This window comes from Rhinopithecus bieti, unplaced genomic scaffold, assembly GCF_001698545.2.
Source record: "Rhinopithecus bieti isolate Rb0 unplaced genomic scaffold, ASM169854v2 scaffold_5626, whole genome shotgun sequence".
In the NCBI taxonomy this organism is placed as follows: domain Eukaryota; kingdom Metazoa; phylum Chordata; class Mammalia; order Primates; family Cercopithecidae; genus Rhinopithecus; species Rhinopithecus bieti.
In genome coordinates, this window is record NW_016805666.1 from 8,354,270 (window position 1) to 8,378,932 (window position 24,663).

The following is a 24,663-nucleotide window of genomic DNA, read 5'->3' on the forward strand; positions in this document are numbered from 1 at the left end:
CATTTTTTCAGAACATTCACATTTTTCAAACAACTGAAATTGAACAACTGTAGAAGATGAACCAACCTTTCAGGCAAGAAAACAGTGAAAACAGTGAATATCAAGCTACTTCTAGTATTTCTGTAATTTGATACCCAAATTACAGATATTAGTAACGAGTTACAAGTAAGACTTCACAACCTGAGAAATCATAGACAACAGCAGAAAGAGTCCAGAAAACTTGGGAGAAGCAAATGGTGCCTAAGTCTTAAAAAGGAGGAAAGAATATCTTCCATAAACTATACACTGTTAAGCCAGACACTGACATTAAAACAATTCCACAAGTGACCTGGTGAGCCCTAAAAATAAGACAGTCATCAACAGGAGGTAGTAAGAGTTCCCTGAAAACTGATTACGCAAAAAATTTCATTTCCCTTTGTTATCTACTGCTTGGTTAGTAAATCAAGAAGGCCACAGATGCAGAAACTCATCTCTCCCATTTTTGGTAGTGTTACTGCATTAGGGCAGAGCAGTATGATGGTAATTATCTATTTTAAAACTTCAGCAAGACACTGACTTCCAGGAAAGATTGGAAACAACAGAAATAATGGTTTAACAGGGCAAACTATTCTTCTATCTAACAATGGTGAGTATCTACACTTACTGCCGAGAAGATTAACAATGGTGAGTATCTATACTTACTGCCAAGAAGATTAAATGAGTAAAATACATAAAGTGTTTAGAATGGTGGTGTCTGGTAAAGACTATGTTTTTATTAACTTATTAATTTTATGGGTTAGTTTTAATTAATTATAGTAATAATTATTATCGGTATATTCTTGTGACTACATCTATATTCACATAAAAACGCTTGGCACAGAGTGCTGCTAGTAAGTCCACAAAAGGTCACAGAGTTGTATCCCTTGTCCTAGCCTGTTCAACGATGTTATCAATGACATGACAATTCACAGCTAGAAGGCGACGAAATGCTAACTGTACACTCTAAAATGAACTCTACCTTGGTACTAAGCCATCAACATATTTAAAAGGAACAGTACTCTTCTAAGTTGAAGTAAAACAGAACAAATATTTCTTTCTCTCCATGTAAAGATGGGATGAGGTTTGCTTAGTAAGTCTTTTTTTAATTTTTTGATATTTGAGGGATTCGGTTGCTCACAGGTTCAATGAGCCAAGAGCAAACAGCTTCTGAAAGGAGATGAACTAACAGAAACTGAATTAATGTGAATATCCTGATCACAAGAAATATGAATGCTTGGTATACGCCCTAGGCAAACACCACCTGGAATAATGTATTCAATTAGGTGTGGCCAGTTTTGCCTGCAGTCCTGACGCAAGAAGACAGGCACCCAGGATGGGCGTCCTGGAGCTGGTGTCTGAGAGCTGAAAATGCACAGCTGCAGGAGAGAACCGAAGGGACAAAGAGTCCTCAGATCAAAGGGTAGGGTGGCTGACTTCGTTCCACTGAATGGAAGAACTTTCTACATTCAGAGGTAAAAAGAAATGAGTTACCTGGTCTCGAGCATCCTGTTGCTTAAAGTAGTCAAAGAGAAATATGCAACTGTTTGATACGGAGGTGGAGGAAGAAACTCCTTTACACAGTTAGAGGTGAGAGTTTATACAATGAGCTCATGGAGGGGAGGGTGCTGTATTCATAACCCAGCTCAACACACACTCCACAGTCAATAGATGCCTGATAAACAGAGAGAGGAGAAAAGGACAGGGAAAAAGACAGTACTTCTTAAGTCTCTCCATCTCTACGATCCTAATTACTAATTTCTTTTCATAGTTGGTATTATGATGATGATTTTTTTTTTGAGACAGAGTTTCGCTCTTGTTGCCCAGACTGAAGTGTAATGGCGCGATCTCGGTTCACTACAAGCTCCACCTCCCAGGTTCAAGCAATTCTCCTGCCTCAGCCTCCCGAGTAGTTGGGATTACAGGCACCCGCCACCACGCCCGGCTAATGTTGTATTTTTAGTAGAGATGGGGTTTCTCCATGTCAGTAAGGCTGGTTTCAAACTCCCAACCTCAGGTGATCCACACCCCTCGGCTTCCCAAAGTGCTGGGATTACAGGAGTGAGCCATGGCGCCTGGCCCTCTTATAGATATTATTTTATTCAAAAGTAAAAATAAAGCCCAAACTACTTTTGCAAAATATGGGCTAAAAGATAATGTGGTATATCTTAATTTAGGGTTAGTTTCTGTTTTCAGAACAAAGTCAAAAGAGACTCTAATCAAGTCCTGAGAACTGACTACATCCTTCAGTCGTACCCTTGTGTTCTGACTTCTCTTAAAAGCAGTTACAGGGTCATTGTGGAACTTCCTATACAACTTCCTGTCTACAACCTTTAAAAAAATTATACAATTATACAAAAATAATACAGCTAATATCAGTGTGTAACAACACTGGCGATGTCAGACTGTCCGACAACCAGAGAGAAAGTAACTGTGATTCACTTTCTGTAGGTCATCCGAATCCAGCACACCGGGGAAAAACTCTAATTCCCACAAATTTCCAGTAAGAGTAAACAAAATACAAATGAAGCACATTATGAGAAATCAAAATCCTCCTTGGAAACCCAACCTGTAAAAGTCCCTCAGGTTACCTCAGAGTCAGCATTCAGGTGAATGGCTCCGGCCAAAGCTGACCAGAAAATAACCTTCACATCTTCTTTGTCAAAGTACGTGGCCCAGGCCCTCCGCTGCACAGCAGTCAGCAAGTCTGCCTTGTTGATCAGAATCACGTTCTCCTTACTGGCATCGATTTCTTTCACATAACATTCCTAAGCAAGATAAAGAGATTTAGAAAGACCTCTTCAAACAACTAAAAAATGAGGCTAATCATATTGAAGATCCCAACACAAGTTTTACTGCCCCAGTTTTAAATCATTTCCTAATTTAAACAGTTTTAATCACGACGCATTATACTAATCCTTTCAGTAAGCTTTGAAAAGAAGTTCCGCCATTAATATTTTTGTTATGCGCCAGCAGATTTAAAAATAATCTGGGCCAGGCATGGGGGCTCATGCCTGTAATTCCAGCACTTTGGGAGACGGAGGAGGGAGGATTGCTTGAGCCCAGGAGTTCGAGACCAGCCTGGGCAACATGGCAAGTCTCTACAAAAAATTAGATATATAAGATAGTAATAAATAAATAAATAAATAAACAAACAAACAAATAATATGTATTACGGTTCTCAAAAAGAAATATGAATACCTCACATATTATACAATATTTTGTTAACTAACCCAAAGCTATATTACGTCATTTCATGGGATTCTCACACGTTAGTTATTAGCACCTGTGGTGTTTCATAAACTTAGTTCACTTGTAAAATACCACAGGGAGTCATAACTAAAGTGTGAGGAGAGAGAACTTTATGGGATGAATTAAAAAGTGAAGTGACCGGCAATATGCTAAAATAAATAAAATACTGTTTCCACTGGTCTTTCCTGAAAAATGGGAAACCAGCAAATGCCTTAAGTGGCTTCTAAACTAAAAGCTAGAAAGCTCATTTACGTGTCTGTGCCTTCCTGCAGATGGAAATCATTGTTTGAGAAAACATCTGTCTCAACAGTGGCATCATGCAAGCTCCCGACCTTGGAAGGAGGGAAGGCCTCATTAACAAAGCCAGAGCGGGCAGAATGTGTGCCTACAGTCACTGCTGAGTGATGTGGTCCTCTCACAGCTACTCAAAGGACTGATGTTTGAATTTTGTCAAACTTGACTTACCAAATCCTCACATCTAAACAGGAGTGGGTTTCGAGCATCTACTATCTGGACCACGATATCACTGAAACACAAACACGAGATAGACGAATCAGTGTGAGGTGAAAGGGATTTTCCTAACCACACATTAATGGCCAGAGTAGCAAACACCTGCAGTATATTAAGCACTGGACATCTATTAATTTTTAAGGTATAATTACTCCCGGTTTATACACGAGTGACTTAAGGCTCAGGGCAGTTAAGTCACTTGCCCAAGGCCACCAGCTAATAAGTAACACAGCCAGAATGGGAACCCAGGCAGCCTGGACCAGAGGTGATGCTCTTAATCATAACGTGCTATTGCTCTCATACAGCCTAGAGAGGTTCGGATGATGTTTCATTGCTAAGACATCCACCGTACTTCTATTCAACTCTCCTGGTGAGATAAAAGAGTATTCCAAACACTTCACTCCAAGGTGAAGTCTACTAAATATTCAATCCCTAATCTGCACTCATGTTAAAGCCTCAAAAGAAAAGTAGTAAATCAGTTGCTGACAGCTGCCACTATTGAAGCTAGTATCTTATTTAAACCCAGGAATAACAAGGAAGAAAGCATATTTTGGCAAACTTATCCAAAATTTTTGGCAAAATTATCCACCAATTCCAACAATGTATTTAAATGGCAAAAAGACAAAATAGGAACGTATTAACTTAGGTTGCCCAGCTGAAGCAGGAATGGCAAGTCCAACTTCTTCTATCACATATAAGAAGGTACAGCAATAAGACAACTTACTGCAGCTGGTGCAAGCCCCTCAAATCCCTCACAAATATAGTGGGGACTACAGGTGTCCAGCACGGCAAGGAGAAAAAAAAATTCCCTTCTCTGGGAGGCTCCTCCCTTCCTTCAGCCTCTGAGCTAGATGTTATAAAGGCCCACCGTGACTGCTGCTGGAAGGAAATAAGCTACAGATGCATGACTACCTCATGGCAGAGTCTCCCCAAAACCCTTATTCTGTTAATCAGCCTTTTCTGAGGCAACTTTGCAAATATGCTAAATTCCAAGGAATTAAGGTTACCAATTAGGACACTCTTTTGACAATTAAAAGTGCATTTTCTTTTAGAATAGTTAAAATGTCAGCATAATCCTGTGACACAAAGGAACTCACAGACTTGCTAATTTTGGACAAATTGTTTTTTAAGTTCTCTAGTTAAGCTGGTTCTAGTATTTCCTTCTTTAAGGTAATAATGCACTTTCAAACTGGGTATTTAATAGTAAATGAAAAAATGATTACAAAAAAATGGACAAAGCCTAATCAACTAAAACCACAATGTCTACAAACATTGTGTCTACATACCGAACATGTAGGAAGAACAATCAGTTTAGAAACACCAGTAAGAAAAGACATTTCAAGACAGCTGCTTCATGTGCTGAGTGAGGATCAGAGCAAAGCACCAGCCATGGAGCAGGAAGGGTCTACGCAGCACAGTGGAAATGCCTTATCTTACTGGAAGACAGTGTTCCGCCCTCAGTGCCTCTGCAGTTTCCTGCATTTCAATGACATGTTATACATCTAATCTTTTCTGATAACTACTATTAGAAGTAAAGAGGCAGATGGCTTAGCCAGCCTGTTACCAAACAGGAGACATCTGCTGTGGAGAAGACATCAATAAATATTTCCCATTCAAAGATGGAGCGGCAGTCATTTTTAAGGAAATATTTCTATGTAACTCAGATCCACTTTCATATACCTATATTCCTTGAGTTAGAAAACATGTTCTCTTATTTAAAAAAAGGAGAAAATCACATAACAAAAATAAGACAGCAAATAATACTGAAATCCAAACTGAAGTTAGAAGTTTCAACATGTACAGGCTCACTTGGGAAATTACTAGGACAGAAACAGTGTAAGAGAGGCTTCCTGCTAACCTGAACACAGATGGTTACCTCTGCTCCCTCTCAAAACCCACAAAAACAAAGGCTGAAACCCATTAGGATAAAAAGAACAGCGGCAACCAAATGTCAAACCAACAAGAAGCAAACCTGTTCGTGCCCCAGACTTCCAAGAAAGCCCAGGATTAGAAGCATCAGCTCTCTCTCTCAAGGCCGAGACTGCGGCCCGTGCCTGTAATCCGTCTCAACGGTGCGCTCGGAGGTGGGCTTCTCTGTTCCGTTCAGTGAGGCAACTGCAACCCACCACACAGCCCCCATTCCCCACCCCAATAGCAGAAGGCGAGTGTTTATTATGGAGAAAATGAACTTGAGAAGTTCCAGGACTGGGACCTCAGGCACAGGGAAAATGGGAAAGAGCTGCCAAAGTGCAAAAAGGGGAATTCAGCGTAAGCCTATGAAGATACTGAACTGTGAAGATGGCCAGCACCCTTGTATTATCCAACCTCCTGCCCCTTCCTGGCAGGAGATCATTCTTCTTTTTAAAAACTGACTGGAACCAGGCACAGTGGCTCACGCCTGTAATCCCAGCACTTTGGGAGGCCAAGGCGGGTGGATCACCTGAGGTCAGTTTGAGACCAGCCTAACCAACGTGGAGAAACCCCATCTCTACTAAAAATACAAAATTAGCTGGGCATGGTGGCACATGCCCGTAATCCCAGTTATTCGGGAGGCTGAGGCAGGAGAATCACTTGAACCCGGGAGGCGGAGGTTGTGGTGAGCCGACATCACGCCATTGCACTCCAGCCTGGGCAACAAGAGCAAAACTCTGTCTCAAAAAACAAAACAAAACAAAACAAAACCACACACAAAACTGACTGGCTCTGGGGAAAAGACCTATAGATCTTAACATCTTGGAGTATTCCGACAAAATAAAACTGACCCCTGCTCACGCACCTTACGGTGAAGCTCACCAGTTGGCAAATTCCACTAAACAGGTAGGCCTGTCAACCAGCCTTGTAATGCTTTGTTCTTAAAGACAGATAAACATCACTAGACACCTGAGGAAGGCCTCTTCTGTAAAAGTCAGAAACCAGAAGAAAAAGAAAAGGAACAGAGAAGAAAGACAGATCACATAGGAAGTAGGACAATATGTGAAAACCAAACAAAAACTGTAATTAAGTGTGAAGATGGAGGGTGCTGCCCTCAAGGTCCGGGCTGCAGTACTTCCACGCTTGTTACCGTTTCTCTTTGGAAATGAGAAAACGGGCATTCTCAGGAGTACACAGCCTCAACTACCAAGGAGGCATCAAAGAGAAGGCTACTCTGCTCCACAGCAGTTCCCCAGGAGAATGACTGTGGGTCTTCCGAAGCCCTCCTCAAGCCTGAGTAAAAGGAGCCTGCATGGACCATAATCTGCAGAAAGCCTTTCCTTTCTTCCGCCTTAGAGATTTGCCTTGCTTCTGTGACCTCCCCACATCCCAGCCCACGAGCCCTTTCTACACTCCTAGAGGCAGAGGATGGGGGCATTCAAGTGACTTTAATTGTCATCACCCTAATAAGAAATGTAAATGACTTTTACAAGTTTAGTCCAAGTATTGCTTTCTTTTTTGTTGAGAAGGAGTCTTGCTGTCACCCAGGCTGGAGTGCAGTGGTGCGATCTCAGCTCACTGCAACCTCCACCTCCTGGGTTCAAGCGATTCTCCTGCCTCAGCTTCCCAAGTAGTAACCAAGCTTGGCTAATGTTTGTATTTTTAGTAGGGACGGGGTTTCACCATGTTGCTCAGGCTGGTATCGAACTCTTGACCTCAAGTGATCAACCCGCCTCGACCTCCCAAAGTGCTGGGATTACAGGCGTGAGCCACCGGGCTGGGCCTGTTTTCTTAATAACAATATGCTAAATGTGATAAGGTTCTTTTCTGAGAATCCCAATTAAGGCATTCTGTTTCCTAGTCTTCTTACTAGGTTCACTTGATAGATTTCAAAGAAAACAAAAACCAGCCTGAAGGGTCCTTGTTGAAAAACATCATTTCAAATATAAGGTTCATTTATGGCATCCTTGAAAGTAATTCAGAAACTCTTTGAGGAAAACAAAAACCTCTTAACTACACCAAAGAAGTGAGATTAGAGACAGGTGATTCATCAACTTCCAACAATCAGGAATTCTCCTTAGTGTTACACGAAAAAGAATAAAAATCTCTCATTCTCAATTTGTCAAAATCATTCTCTTCTTTTCAGAGCCCAATTAAAAAAAATAAAAACCACCCCATGATTTCCTCAATACTTATCAACCTCTCCTTCCTCTGCTATGACTCAGCCCACTGCCTTTCTATCTGCCGCAGAGCAGGAACTCTACTGCCCTCTGTATTTTCCCACGTATGAAGTTCTCCGAGTGCAAGAACTGCATTTCATTCATGTGTGTGCCCCTGGTTCCTGGTGCTGTGCTTAGCATTTAGCTGAACATGGTGACAGTCGACTGACATGAGCTTTGACATCCGCCTCTCCCCATAACATAGATGCTCTTTGCAGGCAGGAACTTAACTCTTTTTCGTACAGATTTTCCACATTACCAGTAGAAACTAAATATACATTTGCTAAAATATCTATGTAGGTTCTTCAGAATTCATCTTACAGAAAATGTTCATTATTCTCACACACTTATCAACATATTCATCTAATAACAAAAAAATCTATACAAAATATACGGTAGTATCATACTGTGTTTTTATAGTAATTCTCAGTAACCCTCTGCATAGCTTAATTCCTCATACCCTGAGCCTATAAGCCTATATCAACATCCAAATCGAATATAACTTCACCACAATGTCTTTATTACACAAAAGAAAATGATGAATTCACCTTCTCTCAATGACTCTCCAGAGCTGGCGCCAAAAGTCCAAATTTCGTTCAAATGGAGTCAATATCAGCTTTTGTTCCTCTTCTAGCCTAGTTTTAGAATGAGAAGTTTATATCTTTGCCAGATTATAATAGACAATTTTTAGCAGTATAAATGCTCAAATTCATTACATTAAAAATAAGTACGGTGTGCAAATATCCAGAGTCAAATTATTTTATATATTTCCTGCTGAGACACCATGAAAATACTATTTATTTAGACAATACTCCACCAGATTCAAAATTTATCCTGAAGCTATTTATGCCCTGGAAGTTTCCCTATCACACAAAGTCACTTCTTTCCCACACTCTTCCTGGAAAAATGTGCAGGCGAGCAGCGATCAACTCCAGGGTGCCCAATGGCCAAAGAAGGGAATGAAAGGAAAAGGCCTGGAGCTGCGCAGAGTAACCGACTCGCTGTCTGTGCAAGGACGCATATGCACCTAGCAATCTTGTTTCTGCACACATCCATTTGCACTTGTTAGCAGAATGCTACCATTTCCTTTTTAAAAGAATCAAAACTTCAAAATGCAAACGGTGGTGTAACCACACCAAATGTCTGAACTCGGGATTTCAAGGTAACTTGCCACAGAGTCTATGATACTCACCGGACAAGCTGACGTCTCCATTCTAGAAAGTTATCTTTCTCTGCTTGTTTGAGTTCTTCTGGGGTAGTATTTTTGTTCCAGTTTGGTCTGAAACAATCACAGAAGGAAAAAAATTCCTCATATAAGTAACCAAAATAAGATAGGGAATTTGGATCTAATAATGGTAGCTGAGAAAAAGAAGCAATTTAAAAAATGAATACTCAGCGGCCTTGTATGTTTTGTGGCATTCTAAATTCTTCAGCTCACCTCCTCGGTATACACAAGAACTGTTTGTTTTCTTCATGGAGCTTCTTAATTCTCTGGCTCTCCTCAAAAGACAGTAGTCCAGTTCTAGCCTCAGCAGGCACAAACTTAATATTAAGTTTCTCTGTTCAAATAAAGAAAAGTACTATTACTTAAGAGGCAATGTAGATACAGAGTGTTTGGTCATATTGATAAACTTAGAAAACTAAAAATGAGAGCCTAAGACAACTTAAGCTTTCTTGATTAGATTCTTCTAGCCTTGGATGAATTATTATTCTCAAATGAAGTTTTATACCAAATAACTATCCAGAGTTACTACATTCTTTTTGACTGCCGCACAGTATTTCATACGGTGGCTATATCACATTTTCTCTACTACTGAACATTCAGTTTCCAAGTTTTCATTATTAAAATACAGCATCATCTGGGAGCTTGTTAAAAATGTAAATGCAGCAGCTCTAACCCCCACTCACTGAATCAGACGCTCTAGAGTCTAGAGGATAGGGCCAGGAATCTGTCTTCAAGAGTTCTCCGGGCAATTCTGCTGCTCTGGGGTAGGTGCTGAGAAGCAGAGGTGCTGGCTCATAGGATATGCAACTGTAAACTTGCTTTCTGTTTTTTTTTTTTTTTTGAGACAGGGTCTCACTCTGTCACCTAGGCTGGAGTGAAGTGGTGCAGTCTCGGTTCACTGCAACCTCAAGCAATTCTCCCAACTCAGCCTCCTGAGTAGCTGGGACTAAAGGCCCACACCACCATGCCCGGCTGATTTTTTTGTTTTTAGTAGAGACAGGGTTTTGCCATGTTGGCCAGGATGGTCTCAAACTACTGACCTCAGGTGATACACCCGTCTTGGCCTCCCAAAGTGCTGGGGTTACAGGCATGAGCCACTGTACCCGGCCTGCAACTGTCAACTTCTAACAGATACTGCCAAAACAAATCTTTCCAACTTCCCTCTCTACTGTCTCACCCCATAACCTAAGAACATACTACCATTAACCCAGATCCTTCTCACACACACCCTTACACTTCTCTTTCCCTGCCACAGTCAAGTATCTCAGAAGAATACAACTTGCTCATGCCTTGACTTCCTCACCTCCCACTTCCTGTTTCTCTAGATTCCAGCTGTGGCTCTATCACTCCACTAAAACTGTTCTCGCAGAGATTACTAATGACTTTAAGAAGAAAATAGCACCGGGACGGTGGCTCACGGATCCCAGCACTTTGGGAGGGCGAGGCAGGCGGATCACAAGGTCAGGAGTTTGAGACCAGCCTGGCCTACGTGGTGAAACCCCGTCTCTACTAAAAATACAAAAATTAGCCGGGTATGGTGGCACATGCCTGTAATCCCAGCTACTCAGGAGGCTAAGGCAGGAGAATCGGTTGAACCCGGGAGGCGGAGGTTACAGTGAGCCGAGACCACACCAGTGCACTCCAGCCTGGGTGACAAGAGAGAGACTCCATCTCAAAAAAAAAAAAAAAAAAAAAAAGAAAAAAAGAAAATAGCTTTACTAAGATATGATTCACATACTAAACAATCCACCCACTAAAGCATACAATTCAATGATTTTCAGTATATTCACAGAGTTGTGCAGCCATCGCCACAATCCATTTTAGAATATTTTCATCACCCCAAACAGAAACCTTTACCCATTAGCAGTCACTGTCCATCCCCAGGTACCTGGTGGAAATGATCTACTCTCTGTAGACTTGCCTGTTTAGGACTTTTTGGTGTTTCCATTTTTTGGTGATTAGGAATAATGCTGCTATGAACACACACGTCCATGTTTTTGTGTAGACATGCTTTCATTTCTTTCCGGCAGACACCCAGGAGTGGGACTGCTGGATCAGATGGTAATTCCATGTTTTACCCTTTGAGGAACTGCCAAAATTTTTTATAAAACAGCAACACCATTTTATACTCCCACAGCAATGTATGAGGTTCTAATTTCTCCACATCCTCACCAACACCTGTTATAGGCCTCCTTTATTTTAGCTAGCCGAGTGGGTGGAGTGGTATTTCACCGTGAAACCCAGCAGTTTATCTTCGTCCCTTCGCTCGTTTTCGCTTATGCTACCCTCTCCATTAGTCTGGTTTACTCTAGCTCCGTAAGTTTTCTTGTTCCTCTTATCCTCTCCATTCTTCTACTACCTCTATTTCAGTTCTGGCCTGTTCATCTTGCTAGACTAAAGTGATACGGTCTCCTAACTCATCTTGCTTCCTTAAAATTCATCAGTGACCTTTTAAAAAATGAAATCTCATGTGCCTATTAGACATCTGCACTCCCATGTTCCCTGCAGCGCTATTCACAATAGCCAAGATATGGAACCAACCTCAAAGCCCATCAATGTATGAATGAAGAAAGAAAATGTGGTATATGTATATATACAACGGAATACTACTTAGCATTACAAAAGAAGGAAATCTTGACACTTGTGACAATATGAATGAACCACTATGCTATGCGAAATAACCCAGGCACACAGAAAGACAAATACTGTATGATCTCACTTATATGTGGAATAAAGTCAAGCTCGTAGAAGCAGAGAGAAAATGGTGGTTACCAGAGATTAGGGAGTGGGGGAAATAGGAGGATATTGGTCTAACAGTAAAGTTTTACTGAGGCTGGATGAATAAGTTCTGGAGATCTAATGTACAGCCTGGTGCCCATAGTTGATAATAATGTATTTACTAGTTAATACGAAATTTGCTAAGAGAGTATATATCTTGTTCTCACCACATACACACACAAAAACAATGTGAGGTGATGGATATGTTAATTACTTGATTTTAGTAATCATTTCACTACATATATAATACAAAACCAAACATCACGTTATATACTGTAACTATATACAATTTTTAGTTGCCAATTATATAGCTCATTAAAGCTGGAACCCACACATCCCCCCAAAAAACACTGAAAAATGAAATATGAAATCATGTTGCACGCTTGTTTAAAGCTTCCCTTAAACCTTTGTTCTCTCCAGAATCTGGCCCTTGTCCACCTGCTCAGCACCTGTGCTCATCACATCCCGCCCCCTGCACCAGTAAAGTCAAACTTCTAGCCATTTTCTGAACAAAGTCGGCTGCTGCTTCACATCTTGGCTCAAGTCCTCTGCCTGTTTGTGTAAAAGGTCTTATCTCATGTGTCCTTCTAACATCTATTCATTGTTCAAAACTCAGGCTGGGCGCGGTGGCTCACACCTGTAATTCCAGCACTTTGGGAGGCTGAGGTGGGTGGATCACGAGGTCAGGAGATCAAGACCATTCTGGCCAACACAGTGAAACTCCGTCTCTACGAAAAATACAAAAATTAGCCGGGCGTGGCGGCGTCTACCTGTAGTCCCAGCTACTCGGGGTGCTGAGGCAGGTGAATTGCTTGAGCCCAGGAGGCGGAGCTGCAGTGAGCCAAGATCGCGCCATTGCACTTCAGCCTGGGCAACAGAGCGAGACTCTGTCTCAAAAACAAAAACAAAAAACAAAACCTCAGCCCCAGATGGAAATGTGACAGTGTCACATGCACTCAGCAATAAACAACTTACCAGCTACAAACTCTGTTCCTGCAAGTTCTGCAGTAGCAAGGAAGTCATCAAGGGAGCTCTCTTCAGTCACTGACTGAAGATTAAGACGACCCCAATCGTAGCCATCAGTGAGGTCACTTGTGTGCAACTATGAAAAAACACAGGGTGATAAACACAGCTGCTCTCTTCTGCTCTTGGCATCCAATAAGCTCTAAACTTGCTTGCAACTAGTCCATGGTCTTGAGGATGGTTGTAGTCCCTTTAGAATCAATACTACTCATAGTTAATGTTTAAGGGAGCACGCTCTTACCTCATAATAGGCAGTTCCCTTTCACCATTTCATTAATTTTCAAAAACTTTTGAGGTGAATTTTATTGTATTTTCATTTCACTGATGATGAAACTAAGGCTTCAACAGATAAAATAACTTGCCTATAGTCGAAAACTAAATGGCAGAGGTAGAACTTGAACCCAGATTGACTCTGCTAGTCAAAATTAGTTAAAACTTTATCTGATATAGTCCCACAATAAGAAATACATTTTACATAGTGACCCAAAGCTGTATGTATATATAACGATACAAGCATTCAAGTACCATTCCGTACAGTAATGGAAACAAAAGAATACTGAAGCCACACCCTATTACATGTAACACATTCTGATATTTCTCTATCTTGCTGGGGAAAAAATAAAAACAAAAAAGCTAGTTGCAAACCACTAAATTGATTTCCAGACACAACCCAGAGTTTGATAACCATCACCCTAAGCTATATACTTAGTATAGGTACAAATAAAAAAAAAGTGCCAGGTGTGGTGGCTTGTGCCTGTAACCCCAGCTCCTCAAGAGGCTAAGCAGGAGGACTGCTTGAGGCCAGGAGTTTGAGATCAGCCTGGGCAACACAGCAAGACCCTGTCTCTCCAAAAAACAAACAAACAAACAAACAAACAAACAACCAGGCCTGATGGTGTGCACCTGTAATGCCAGTTACTCAGAGATTAAGGTGGGGGATCATTTGTGCCCAGAAGGTGGAGGCTGTAGTGAGCTGGTGAGTTATGATCACACCGATGCACTCTAGCCTGGGTGACAGAGCATGACCCTGTCTCTGAAAATGAATGACTGAATGATGAAAAAATAAATACTAAAGGCCAAAAGTTTAAGTGGTCATAGAATCAGCAAAAATAAGGAATTCGTATTCAATTGTTTACCATTCATGTTCAATCTTCCTTCTATTTCCTAAAAGGCTTCATTAATAACAAGTTTCTTCGAAACTAATAAAAATTACCAGTAATCTAATCTCCAGCATAACTCTGACCTGATGAATACTGATAAGCACTCTGTGCTGTTTACTCTGTGGACTACATGGATGAAAGTCAGCTGGTATGACGGTGGCACACCGTTAGTTAGCTCCAGGGGCACACTTAACTTTAGTACACGATCCTAGAACTCAAATGTTCTCATTCATTCCTGGGGGAATGAATGGTGAAAATAACGACTAGAATGATTAACACAAGTCAAATCACTTGATTCATTTTTTTAAAGATCCTTCTATAGCCTAGTAAAATATTAGGTCCTGTCACACCTGAAAAATGAATGATTTATCTTTGAGCTAAACCACTAAGGGGTGCTTCGCCAGGATCTGAATTATTCTGTATTTCTGGCAGTAACCAACCGCTTCTGGAGGATCCAGTCTTTGAACAAATCAATACAAAAATACGTTATGTCTATTTCCTGCTCTGGAAGTTCCAAGCACTTCAGTGGCTTCTTGGGCAAAACACAAACGTACTCAAGACCTGGCACTGAAGACTCTTCATTCTCACTCCACGCCTCATCAACACATTAACCCTTCTTTGAAGCTTCTTCTACCTTTGTGTTCTGGGCCCTGCCAGGAGGAGGGCCTGCTACTTGGCTTGGCAGAAACTCCAACTCATCCTTCAAAATCAGGCTGAGGCGTCCCTCCCGCAAAACTTACCTGACTTTTGACCCCGAATTTTGCAGCACTCAGGCTAGACAGAAAAGATAAGAAAGATGACATGGTCTGTCTTACCCAGGAGTCAGTGTGACGACGGTTTCGGCTCCGCTGAGTCTGATGGCGCATAAGGGCCCGTCCCAGCGACCCACCGGCCGGCGCTCTCCTCCGGCCCATGGCAACGCGACCGCCGGACCAAGCTTCCCCGCTCCGCGCGTGCAGTTTCCGGGATTCACAGCTCGATCCCCGGAAGTGACGATAGGCGAGCCCAAGTAGTTCAGGCTCAAACTTGAGAGGGGAAAGCAGAATGACTTGTCCTAAAGTGCTCTTTTTACGTCTCCACCTTGCCAGCATTATAGAATATAAGTGAAAAAATGGTTCTGGGAACTTTTCTGTAGATTTCCTGGCGAACGTCTCGAGTTTGGATAAATGACTGAATTAAAAGAATGGTCCATTCTTGATTTGTGCGTCGGTCTTTAGCGTCCGGCGAGAAACTAGCGTACTTCGAAAACATGGCGGTTCCTATTCGCGGCACTAGCTCCGCCTCCCGCCGCTTCCGTCAGAAGGACGCGGAGACTCGGAGGAAGAATGTTTCGGTGGCGCTGGAACGGGGGAGGTTCCCCGCGCTGGTTTTCAGCTGGTGTCCCAAGGTGTGGTCTCTCCGAGGTCCAGCACAGCGGCTTTTTGTTTACCTAGCCGTCCCCAGCTGCGAAGTGGGGAGAAAAGTCTTCGCCTGGATGTGAATTTGGAATGAGAGGCTGAATAGTATTTCCAGAGCTTGGCAAGGTTGTAAGGAAAGTTAACAGGAATTGACAGGCTTTATTTCAAATTTAAAAATGTTTTAACGGTTCTGGTTACAATTTCATTACCCTTTTTAAAAATAATTAAAATGAAAGTGAAAACAGTGAGCCAGCTCCACTCTTAGAGGCCTGGGCTTCTGTTCGTCACTTGAATGTTTGATTTCCCTATAATGGGAATAATAGAAAGTCAGCTTAGAATTGGCTGTGTGCTGGTGAACTACATTCTCGTTGATCCAGAGAACCATCTCTTTGTTTTGATGTTTAGAGAGAGGAAGCAGCTTGAGCAAGTCATAGACTAAGTGCGTGCAGTGTCAGGAATCAAACCCAAGTCTTGTCACTAGCCTGTACACCCCTGGGGAGGGCGGGGAATGAGGGTTGTTAACATGTATTATTTATTTATTTATTTATATTTTTTGAGACAGAGTCTCGCTGTCCCCTAGGCTGGAGTGCACTGGCATGATCTCAGCTCACTGCAACCTCTGCCTCCCGGGTTCAAGTGATTCTCCTGCCTCAGTCTCCCGAGTAGCAGGAATTACAGACGCGTACCACCGCACCCGGCTAATTTTGGTATTTTTAGTAGAGACAGGGTTTGGCCATGTTGCCATGCTGGTCTTGAACTCCTGACCTCAGGTGAACGCCCACCTTGGCCTCCCAAAGTGCTAGGATTACAGGTATGAGCCACCGTGCCCAACCAAATATGTATTTTTAAATCATAGGATCAAGGTAATGCATATATTACCTAGCATAGCTTGATTTAGCCATTCCACAATGTACACATTTATCAAAACATGCTGTACAACATAAGTAATATACAATTTTTACTTGTCAATTAAAACAACAGCCAAAAAGAAATAAAAGAAATCATAGGATCAAGAATCCATTTAACCCAGGGCTTCTCACACTTTAATGTGCATATAAATCCCCTGGAATCTTGTTAACATGCAGATTCTGATTCATAAGGTCTGGGGTGAGGCCTGTGGCTCTAACAAGCTTCCAGGTGATACCCATGTTACTGGTCCCTGGGTTACACTTTGAGTAGCAAGAGTAGTCCACTCTTGTCTGGTGCAAATGAAGACACAGAAGTGGACTGGCTAAAGGTCATAGCAAGTTAGTATCAGGCGAAACTGGGTCCAGACTCCCACCCATTCTGAATTCCCTGCCAGGCCCTCTGTGTGCTACACCTTACCCCTCTTACTGAATTGAAGTGAGTTTTGGGAAATGCCGAAGGGACTGCTGACAAGCTGTGAAGTAGTTGGCAAGCCTTTGAGAAGGCAGAGCTCACAGATGAGCAAAGGGATGCATCAGAACATGATTTCTCCCATTTCCCAATTTAGAAACAGTGTATCTTTAAAATCCTACACATAATCTCCAGAAGGAAGATTTGAAGAAAACCCATGAAGTAGAATTAGTAGACAGCTCCTGGCGTTCTCTCCAGAGCTAAGTGGTTAAAGATCAAACTAACTGATGAAGTACGATTAGGTAGATTTCACATTTTGATAATAATACTAGGTGAGATAAAGAAACTCGCCATCGCATTCCTAGAGCTCAACCAGGAACTTGGGACTTCATCCTAGTTTCCTTTTTCAGATTTTGTCACCTCTGGAGAAAATGAACACTTTGGTTTTCCATTGTTACTTTTCTAAGGGCTTAAAAAATCTTGACCAAATAAGACCAGGTGTGGTGGCTCACGCCTGAAATCCCAGCACTTTGGGAGGCTGAGGCGGGTGGGTCACCTGAGGTCAGGAGTTTGAGACCAGCCTGGCCAACATGGTGAAACCCCGTCTCTACTAAAAATACAAAAATTAGCCTGGTGTGGTGGCACATGCCTGTAATCCCAGCTACTTGGGAGGCTGAGGCAGGATAATTGTTTGAACCTGGGAGGTGGAGGTTGCAGTGAACCCAGATCGCGCCACTGCACTCCAGCCTGGGCAACAAGAGTGAAACTTCATCTCAAATAAAATAAAATAAAATAAATCTTGACCAAATAAACCAAAGTGATAATCAGGAGTGGTGAGGAGTCAAAAGGTCATAAAGATTTAATTAGCAGCAACTACTCCTAGCTGACAAGAAAAGCATAGATAATTCTTGTATTTCTCCAGGACGTTATGAAAATCTACCAGTGACAGACGATTGAGTCTCTGTCTTCTTATCTCGTTAATGAGGTTAATAACAATTCCTGTCCTGAAGAGGTAACAAATGAGATAATGCTGCAAGGTCACTGCCTAGTAATTTGTGGGAGTACCGTTGGGCACAGCTGAACACATTTTCTTTCCCCAGAAACGAAGCAATGAAGGTGAAAGCCCAGCTGGATAATTGTTCAGTGAGAAGGACAAGGAGGAAGGGAATTGAGGGTGTTGATGAGACAAGATCATGGGACCCAGATGAAAAGGAACGAGGTAAGATTGTGGGGGAGTGATGATGGTGGTGATGAAGGGTGGAGCAAGGTGCTGGCTGCTGCCCAAGTGAGGGGGTTGCCACGATGAATCAGGCCAGGTCCCTGCCCTCCAACTGCAGAAGCCATTTCACCCACACACTTCAGGAACAACACTACCTAGCTGGACCCCTCTCCCTGCTTTCTCACGCCAGCGGAAACTCTCACCCACCAGGCTGGTGACTGGAAGCTGGGTCAGATCCTCCCGATTCCCCACATAGCTGAACACTTCCATTAAAGCCAGGATCCTCTGACAAGCTGGCTCCTGGAGGAGGCTGCATTGATTTGGGGATTGGAAGCCTGGCACCCAGCTTCTAAATAGTGACACAGGGAGTGTTCCCTATTCATGGGGTTGCATAATGCTTGATTTCTACCGCGTCTGAGCAAATGTAGTTACAAGCTCTGAAATCCACACCCAGCAACAAACTTTGGAGTTGCTTTCAGCTCTCCAAGTCCACACTGTTGTGCCTCTGGGCTCCACATCTGTCTGAGGAAGGAGAGGAAAGAGTGGGTTGGTTTCTGTTTTGTTTTTCCTTTCATACTTTGGCCAAAAATGAGTTGGTGGCAGAAAAGTTGTTCCAAGGCGAGCTTGCAGCCTGGTCTCTCTTTCTTTCCCATATGATACACCACCTCCTTCTACAAGGACATTAAAACAGTTTGCATAAGGCTGAGAGTTGTGAAAATCGATGTCTGGCAGCCTCTGTAGAGTGTAATTGAATCAGTAGGGAAACCCTCTTATGATTATCTGCCATTCTCAGTTTATCCCTATTGAAAATGGGTGGATTCTCGCATGAGTTTCATAATTCAGCAGATTTTAAAATCTTTTAATTGACATATAATAATTGTATGTATGTATGAGGTGGTTTTGATACATGTATACATTATGTAATAATCAAATCCGGGTATTCAGCATATCCATCACCTCATTTATCATTTCTTTGTAGTAAGAACATTCAAAATCCTCTCTTGTAGTTACTTTGAAATATACAACACAATATTGTCAACCATAGGCATGCTGCTGTCAGCAGACATTTATTGGTGGTTATTATATGGATTAATTTGAGTCCCTGTGCTCAAATATTGATTTCTTGTCTGTGAGAGGAAAAGTGACCTCTTGCTTTGGTGACACAGGCCCCAAGATCCTATGTATTTGAACCCATGAACTTTTTCTCAACTCGTGTTATGTATGGAATAGCTAGTGTCTTTTATTCACAGATGACTTCGCAGTTACTTTCTCCCTCTTGACAGTCAAGTGAAAAGGGTATTGTTATTTTACTGCACTTTTAGCTGTAGAAGTTGAGACTCAATACAGTTAAGCAAAGTAAAATAAAGGAGGCTAAAAGTAGAATTAATAATCACCAACTCTAAAATCTGCACGTGGAACGTCCTAGGTTTCTCCCATTCATTCACTCATTCATTCACTCATTCACTCATTCATTCATTCACTCACTCACTCATTCATTCACTCATTCATTCATTCACTCATTCACTCATTCACTCATTCATTCACTCATTCATCATTCATTCATTCATTCATTCATTCATTCATTCATCACAGGACTCTGAGGATTCAGCACTAGACAAACTCCCTGCCCTGAAGAGCTTACACTTTAGTGGCAACCAGCCTAATAGACTCAGCCAGGGTTAAAGAGCTCACTTGAGCCAGGTCATGGTACAGCCATGAAGGTGTACCACCAGGTAGACCGTACTCCATTAAGAGGGCCTCTGACCACCAGGATTTTACATTTTGTCTCTAAAAGTGGTCCGTCTCCTTAAATCACCATAATAAATATACTAATATATGCATGTGAACCTGGATGGTGCTGGAATGCAAAACTATGTTGTATGAGGAAAAGGCGATAGAAATGAGACTAGTCTAAGGAGGGAGACTCTGGGGGTATGTGGGAACCATTTCCATTTATGTGGAGGACTGTCCTAGGGAAAGGAAAGAAGACTGTTCTGGGAAGACACAAGGCAAGAACAACCAGAACAAATGGGTAGAAATCACAGGGATACAATTTTAGGTTCAATTTGTTGGAAACTTCTTACAATCAGAGGGGCTCAAAGATATATTGGACAGGTTAGTAAGGTAGTGAGCTCCCTGCCACCAGAGGTATTCAAGCAAAAGCCAGATAATCAGGTGTCAGATGTTCTAAGTCAGGTTCAAGCCTCAAAGTAGGTGTTGGAATAAAGAACTGCTAAGGTACTTAACAGACTCCTGACCCTGGTAGGTTGTCTTCCTCTTTATGCTATCCCTTGCCTCATTCCAGTATTTGAAATAGTAAGGGAACAGTGATGGTCTCAGACAGGGTGCCTAGGTTGGCAAAAGCAGGGTGGTGGCTTCACCATGTAACATGATTTAAGAGTACGTTTGCCCTCATTGTCACGAGAGAGTTGAGGGGACCATGAGCCACCATTTAGCAAATTCAGCCATCATTAGTCACAGATACTACTAACACAAATGGAAATGTCAAAAATAATCAGTTTGAATGAAAGATCCATGGTTTCTGCTTCAAAGTTAATCATGTAGGGGTAATGATTTCTCCTCCTTCCATCTTCAGAGGGGACAAACCAATATTGACTGGTCCCTGCCTTTGGTGGCACTGAGACGGCTCGCTTGTAAGGCTCATGGTTTCATCACTGTTGGCTTCCTTCTAGTGCCCTTGCATTTCTGCCTGGGCCTTGTCCAACGTTCCAAGCAGGCAGCCCATGAAAGGAGAGGCTCCAAGGCAAGGGGCATGGTGAGAACATTTCTGGGAGCTTTGGTCACAGGGTGACCTCCAGAGGTCATAGACCTCTGACTTGTCTATTGGTCCTCTCTCACTCCTGCAATTTCCTGCCATGGGCTCTGTTTTGATCTTTTGTCTTTTATATTTATTTATTTTCAGAGAGCTTTGTTGGAAACATGGCTTCTGTTTTGAGTTAATGGTGTCCCTTAAAAAGACATGTTCAGGCCTGGTGGCTGATGCCTGTAATCCCAGCATTTTGGGAGGCTGAGGTGGGAGGATCACTTGAGCCCAGGAGTTTGAGACCAGCCTGGGCAACAGAGCGAGACTCCATCTTTACAGAAAAGTAAAAAAAAAAAAAAAAAAAAAAAAAAATTAGCTGGGTGTGGTGATGTGTACCTGTGTTTCCAGCTACTCAGGAGACTGAGGTGGGGGGATCGCTTGAGCCCAGGAGGTTGAGGTTGTGGTGAGCTATGATAGCGCCACTGCACTCCAGCCTGGGCCACAGAGCGAGACCTAACCTCCAGCGCTTGCGGATGTGTCTTTCTTTGGAAAGAGGTCTTTTGAGATGAGGTTCCGCTGTGTTGTGCAGGCTTGGTCTCAAACTCCTGGGCCCAAATGACCCTGCTGCCTGGGCCTCCTGAATACTGGGATTACAGGCATGAGCTGCTCATTGTACCAGGTTTGGAAAAGGGTGTTTGCAGATGTAACCAAGTGAAGATGAGCTCATACTGGATTAGATGGGCCCTAATCCAGTAACTACTGTTTTAGAAAGAGAAACATGTGGCTGCATATGCAGAAGACAAAGAAGGAGAGGCCAGAGGCAGAGATTGGAGCGATATGTCTAAAAAACAAGGAATGCCAAGGATGACAGGCAACCATCAGAAGCCAGTAAGATGCAAGGAAGGATGCTGCCTCCTCCCAACCTCCAAAACGGTGAGAGGATACATAGTTGTTGTTTTCAGCCACCTCATTTATGGTACTCTGTTATGGCAGCTGTAGGAAATACCTGTAGCTTTCCTGTGATCTTAGAAATGAATGAGAATTTGCTCAGCTCCCCAATAGGCAGAGAAGAGCAGCAGTGTGCTCCGGGACCCTTGGTGAGTCAGGGCTGGAGGGTGGGGGTCAAGATTCTTTCTTGGCCAATCTTGTGTACCTGAGCCTTGGCTCTGATCATGGCATGTCCCTGCTGTAGTGCCTCCAGTGACTCACCACAGCTTATGAGACGCCTCCGCCTGCCATTCAGGGCCATCAGAGTCAGGCCCTGGCCTGACCCAAACACAAAGAACGTAGGCTTTGGAGATCTTAGGCAAATTTCTTAACTTCTCCAAGCCGTGGTGCTTTCCCCCGGAAAAATGAAGAGACTAGCACAGACCTGACAACACTCTTAGGAGCATGAAATATTTGGACGGATCTGACTCAGCACAGTGTCTGACATGCGGTGGGAGCTCAGTACTTTTGCATTCCCTCCTCTTGCCCAGTTGTTGGATGTTCAACACTAACTACCTTCTGCATGGGCCCTTTTCTTCCTCTGGACCACTCTCTGCTGCCTCTGTCTTCAGCAGTCTGCCCATCCTTCCATGCTTGAAGTCCACTTCCTTCCTAAAGAGGGCCCTGGTCTGGGCACTGTTTGACTACAAGTTATTTCTCCTGCAATGGGAAATGGGCTGCCAGACTCTCAGAGACCCAAGTGCGATCTCCACCACTACAGAGAGCTGTCTCACTGGTGGAGTCCTGTGACAGTCATGCTTGACTCTAACGTCTTTGGGGGCAGTGAGAGCCATTAGCAAAGTGCACTTTTCATTAAGGGGTCCAGCGAGTGGCCACTCAGTCAAGTCACAGGGGGAAGTATGTTTGGCTTTGTGCTCCTGTTCAGGTCATCAAATGAACCTATGAGCCCCAAAGCAGCTCTTCCTGAGGGGGAGCAAACGAAAGATGTGGGTTCTACATATATGTGTTTAGAAGCTTTTGGCTTTACGTTTAGCCACAGGAAAGGGCCCTGGATTGAGATTCAGGCCACATGGGTCCTCATATTGGTGTGGCCACTAAATTACTGCATGGCCATGCACCTGTGCTGTCAGGGCCTCAGTTTCCTCATTTGTAAAGCCAGGGGAGGTTGACTAGATTATCTCGAAGGGCCTTCCAGACAAGGCTCTTCCAGTTCTGACAGTCTGTGCTCGTGACGGTCCCATGACTTTGAAAATAAACACATGGTTAATGTTCATTCTACAAACACTTGCCACACATTAATTTGGTGACTGGCATTATGCTAGAAGTTGGGGATACAAAGGGTGAATAAAATACAGTCAACAGCCATAAGGAGCCTGTAGTCTAGTGGGGGAGGCAGAGAGTTAAAGACGATACTATAGGCCGGGCGCAGTGGCTCGCGCCTGTGATCCCAGCATGTTGGGAGGCCATCGTGGGCAGATCATAGGGTCAGGAGTTTGAGACCAGCCTGGCCAACATGGTGAAACCTCGTCTCTATTAAAAAAATACAAAAATCAGCCAGATGTGCTGGTGCGTGCCTGTAATCCCAGCTACTCAGGAGGCTGAGGCAGGAGAATCACTTGAACCTAGGAGGCAGAGGTTGCAGTGGGCCGAGATTGTGCCATTACACTCCAGCCTGGACAACAGAGAGAGACTCCATCTCAAAAAAAAAAAAATTAGCCGGTCATGGTGGTGGGTGCCTATAATCCTAGCTACTCAAGAGGCTGAGGCAGGAGAATCGCTTGAACCTGACAGGTAGAGGTTGTAGTGAGCCAAGATCATGCACTGCAGCCTGGGCAGCAGAGCAAGACTTAAAGAAAGACAGTATTATAACAAGGCAAGTGCAGAGGTAAGGGTACACACAAGGGAGTGTGGAGAGGTGATGAGTAGGCCTAGGTGGTTTACCTGGAGAAAATGGTATCCAAGCTGGCTGTCTAAGAATGAGTAAGACTTGGCCGGGAGAAATGGCAGGAGGAGGTCATATCAGTAGATAGAGCTGCATAGGTCATGGCAGGAAGGGAAAAACCAGTCTCACCAGCATGGGGAGAAGCGTAGGCTATTCTCTGTAGCTGGTTCATAAATTAGGAGTCCAGGAGAAAAGAATGAGGCTGGAGACATAGGCAGGTGCCAGACCTGAACATTCTCACGTTATACTGAGGAGTGGGAGTGTACCCTGTGGCTGATGCGAAGCCACTTTGAAGGTTAAAACGGGAAGAGGGAAAAGGTCAGATGTTGGTTTGGTAAGTATTGAAGGTGGTGTTAGAGGGGCAGGTTGAAGGGAGGAGAGACTTCGGAGCCTGGAGGAGGAAGGCGGGCTGCGGTGTGGACGTGCTGTTTGTAGGTTGGCAGGGGCTGGAGGTTGCTCTAACTGCATTTTTGCGGGGGAAGCACCCGGTCAATTCTGCTGAGCTCTGGGGGAGCAGGTGGCTTTGGGAAACTAGTGAGGATTTAGGGTACGTGTTGAAGAGAGTGGGAGAGGGAAGAGAGTCAGGACAAGGGAAAAGAAGGCTGGATGGGAGGTGTACTGCTGCTGGAACAAACTGCCACGAATGTAGTGGCCTCAATCACCACAAATTCGCAGCACTGCAGGTTAGAAGCCCACCACGGGCCTCACTGCACTAAAACCAAGGTGTCTGGTAGCCACCTTAAAGAAGCAAAAAAAAGTTTTTTTTTTTTTTTTTTTTTTTTTTTTTTTTTTTTTTAAAACAGAGTCTTGCTCTGTCACCCAGGCTGGAGTGTAATAGCATGATTTTGGCTCACTGCAACCTCTGCCTCCCGGGTTCAAGCGATTCTCCTGCCTCAGCCTCCTGAATAGCTGGGATTATAGGCATGCACCACTATGCCTAGCTAATGTTTGTGTTTTTAGTAGAGACGGGGTTTTACCATGTT

General features: G+C 43.3%; 1 protein-coding gene and 1 long non-coding RNA gene across 3 annotated transcripts in view; one reads left to right on the forward strand and one right to left on the reverse strand.

Annotated features, from left to right (window-relative positions):
* Positions 1-15,322, reverse strand: part of LSG1 (large 60S subunit nuclear export GTPase 1) — a 29,950-nt gene extending 14,628 nt beyond the window's left edge. Inside the window, exons 1-7 of the mRNA XM_017873472.1 lie at positions 14,909-15,322; positions 12,886-13,012; positions 9,346-9,466; positions 9,100-9,186; positions 8,456-8,542; positions 3,733-3,793; positions 2,607-2,783 (exon numbers count right to left, since the gene is read on the reverse strand). Coding sequence (XP_017728961.1) covers positions 2,607-2,783; positions 3,733-3,793; positions 8,456-8,542; positions 9,100-9,186; positions 9,346-9,466; positions 12,886-13,012; positions 14,909-15,184 — 936 coding nt within the window. The 5' untranslated portion in view covers positions 15,185-15,322. The remainder of the gene's footprint in view (positions 1-2,606; positions 2,784-3,732; positions 3,794-8,455; positions 8,543-9,099; positions 9,187-9,345; positions 9,467-12,885; positions 13,013-14,908) is intronic.
* A 40-nt stretch (positions 15,323-15,362) lies between these two features.
* The window catches only part of LOC108530509 (uncharacterized), an 18,713-nt gene continuing 9,412 nt past the window's right edge, over positions 15,363-24,663 (forward strand). Inside the window, exons 1-3 of one of the 2 annotated variants that reach the window (XR_001885860.1) lie at positions 15,363-15,616; positions 17,908-18,026; positions 21,559-23,204. This is a non-coding gene — a long non-coding RNA (uncharacterized LOC108530509). Of the gene's footprint in view, positions 15,617-17,907; positions 18,027-21,558; positions 23,205-24,663 lie in introns of those variants that run through there. The other variant, XR_001885859.1, reaches the window with a different exon arrangement.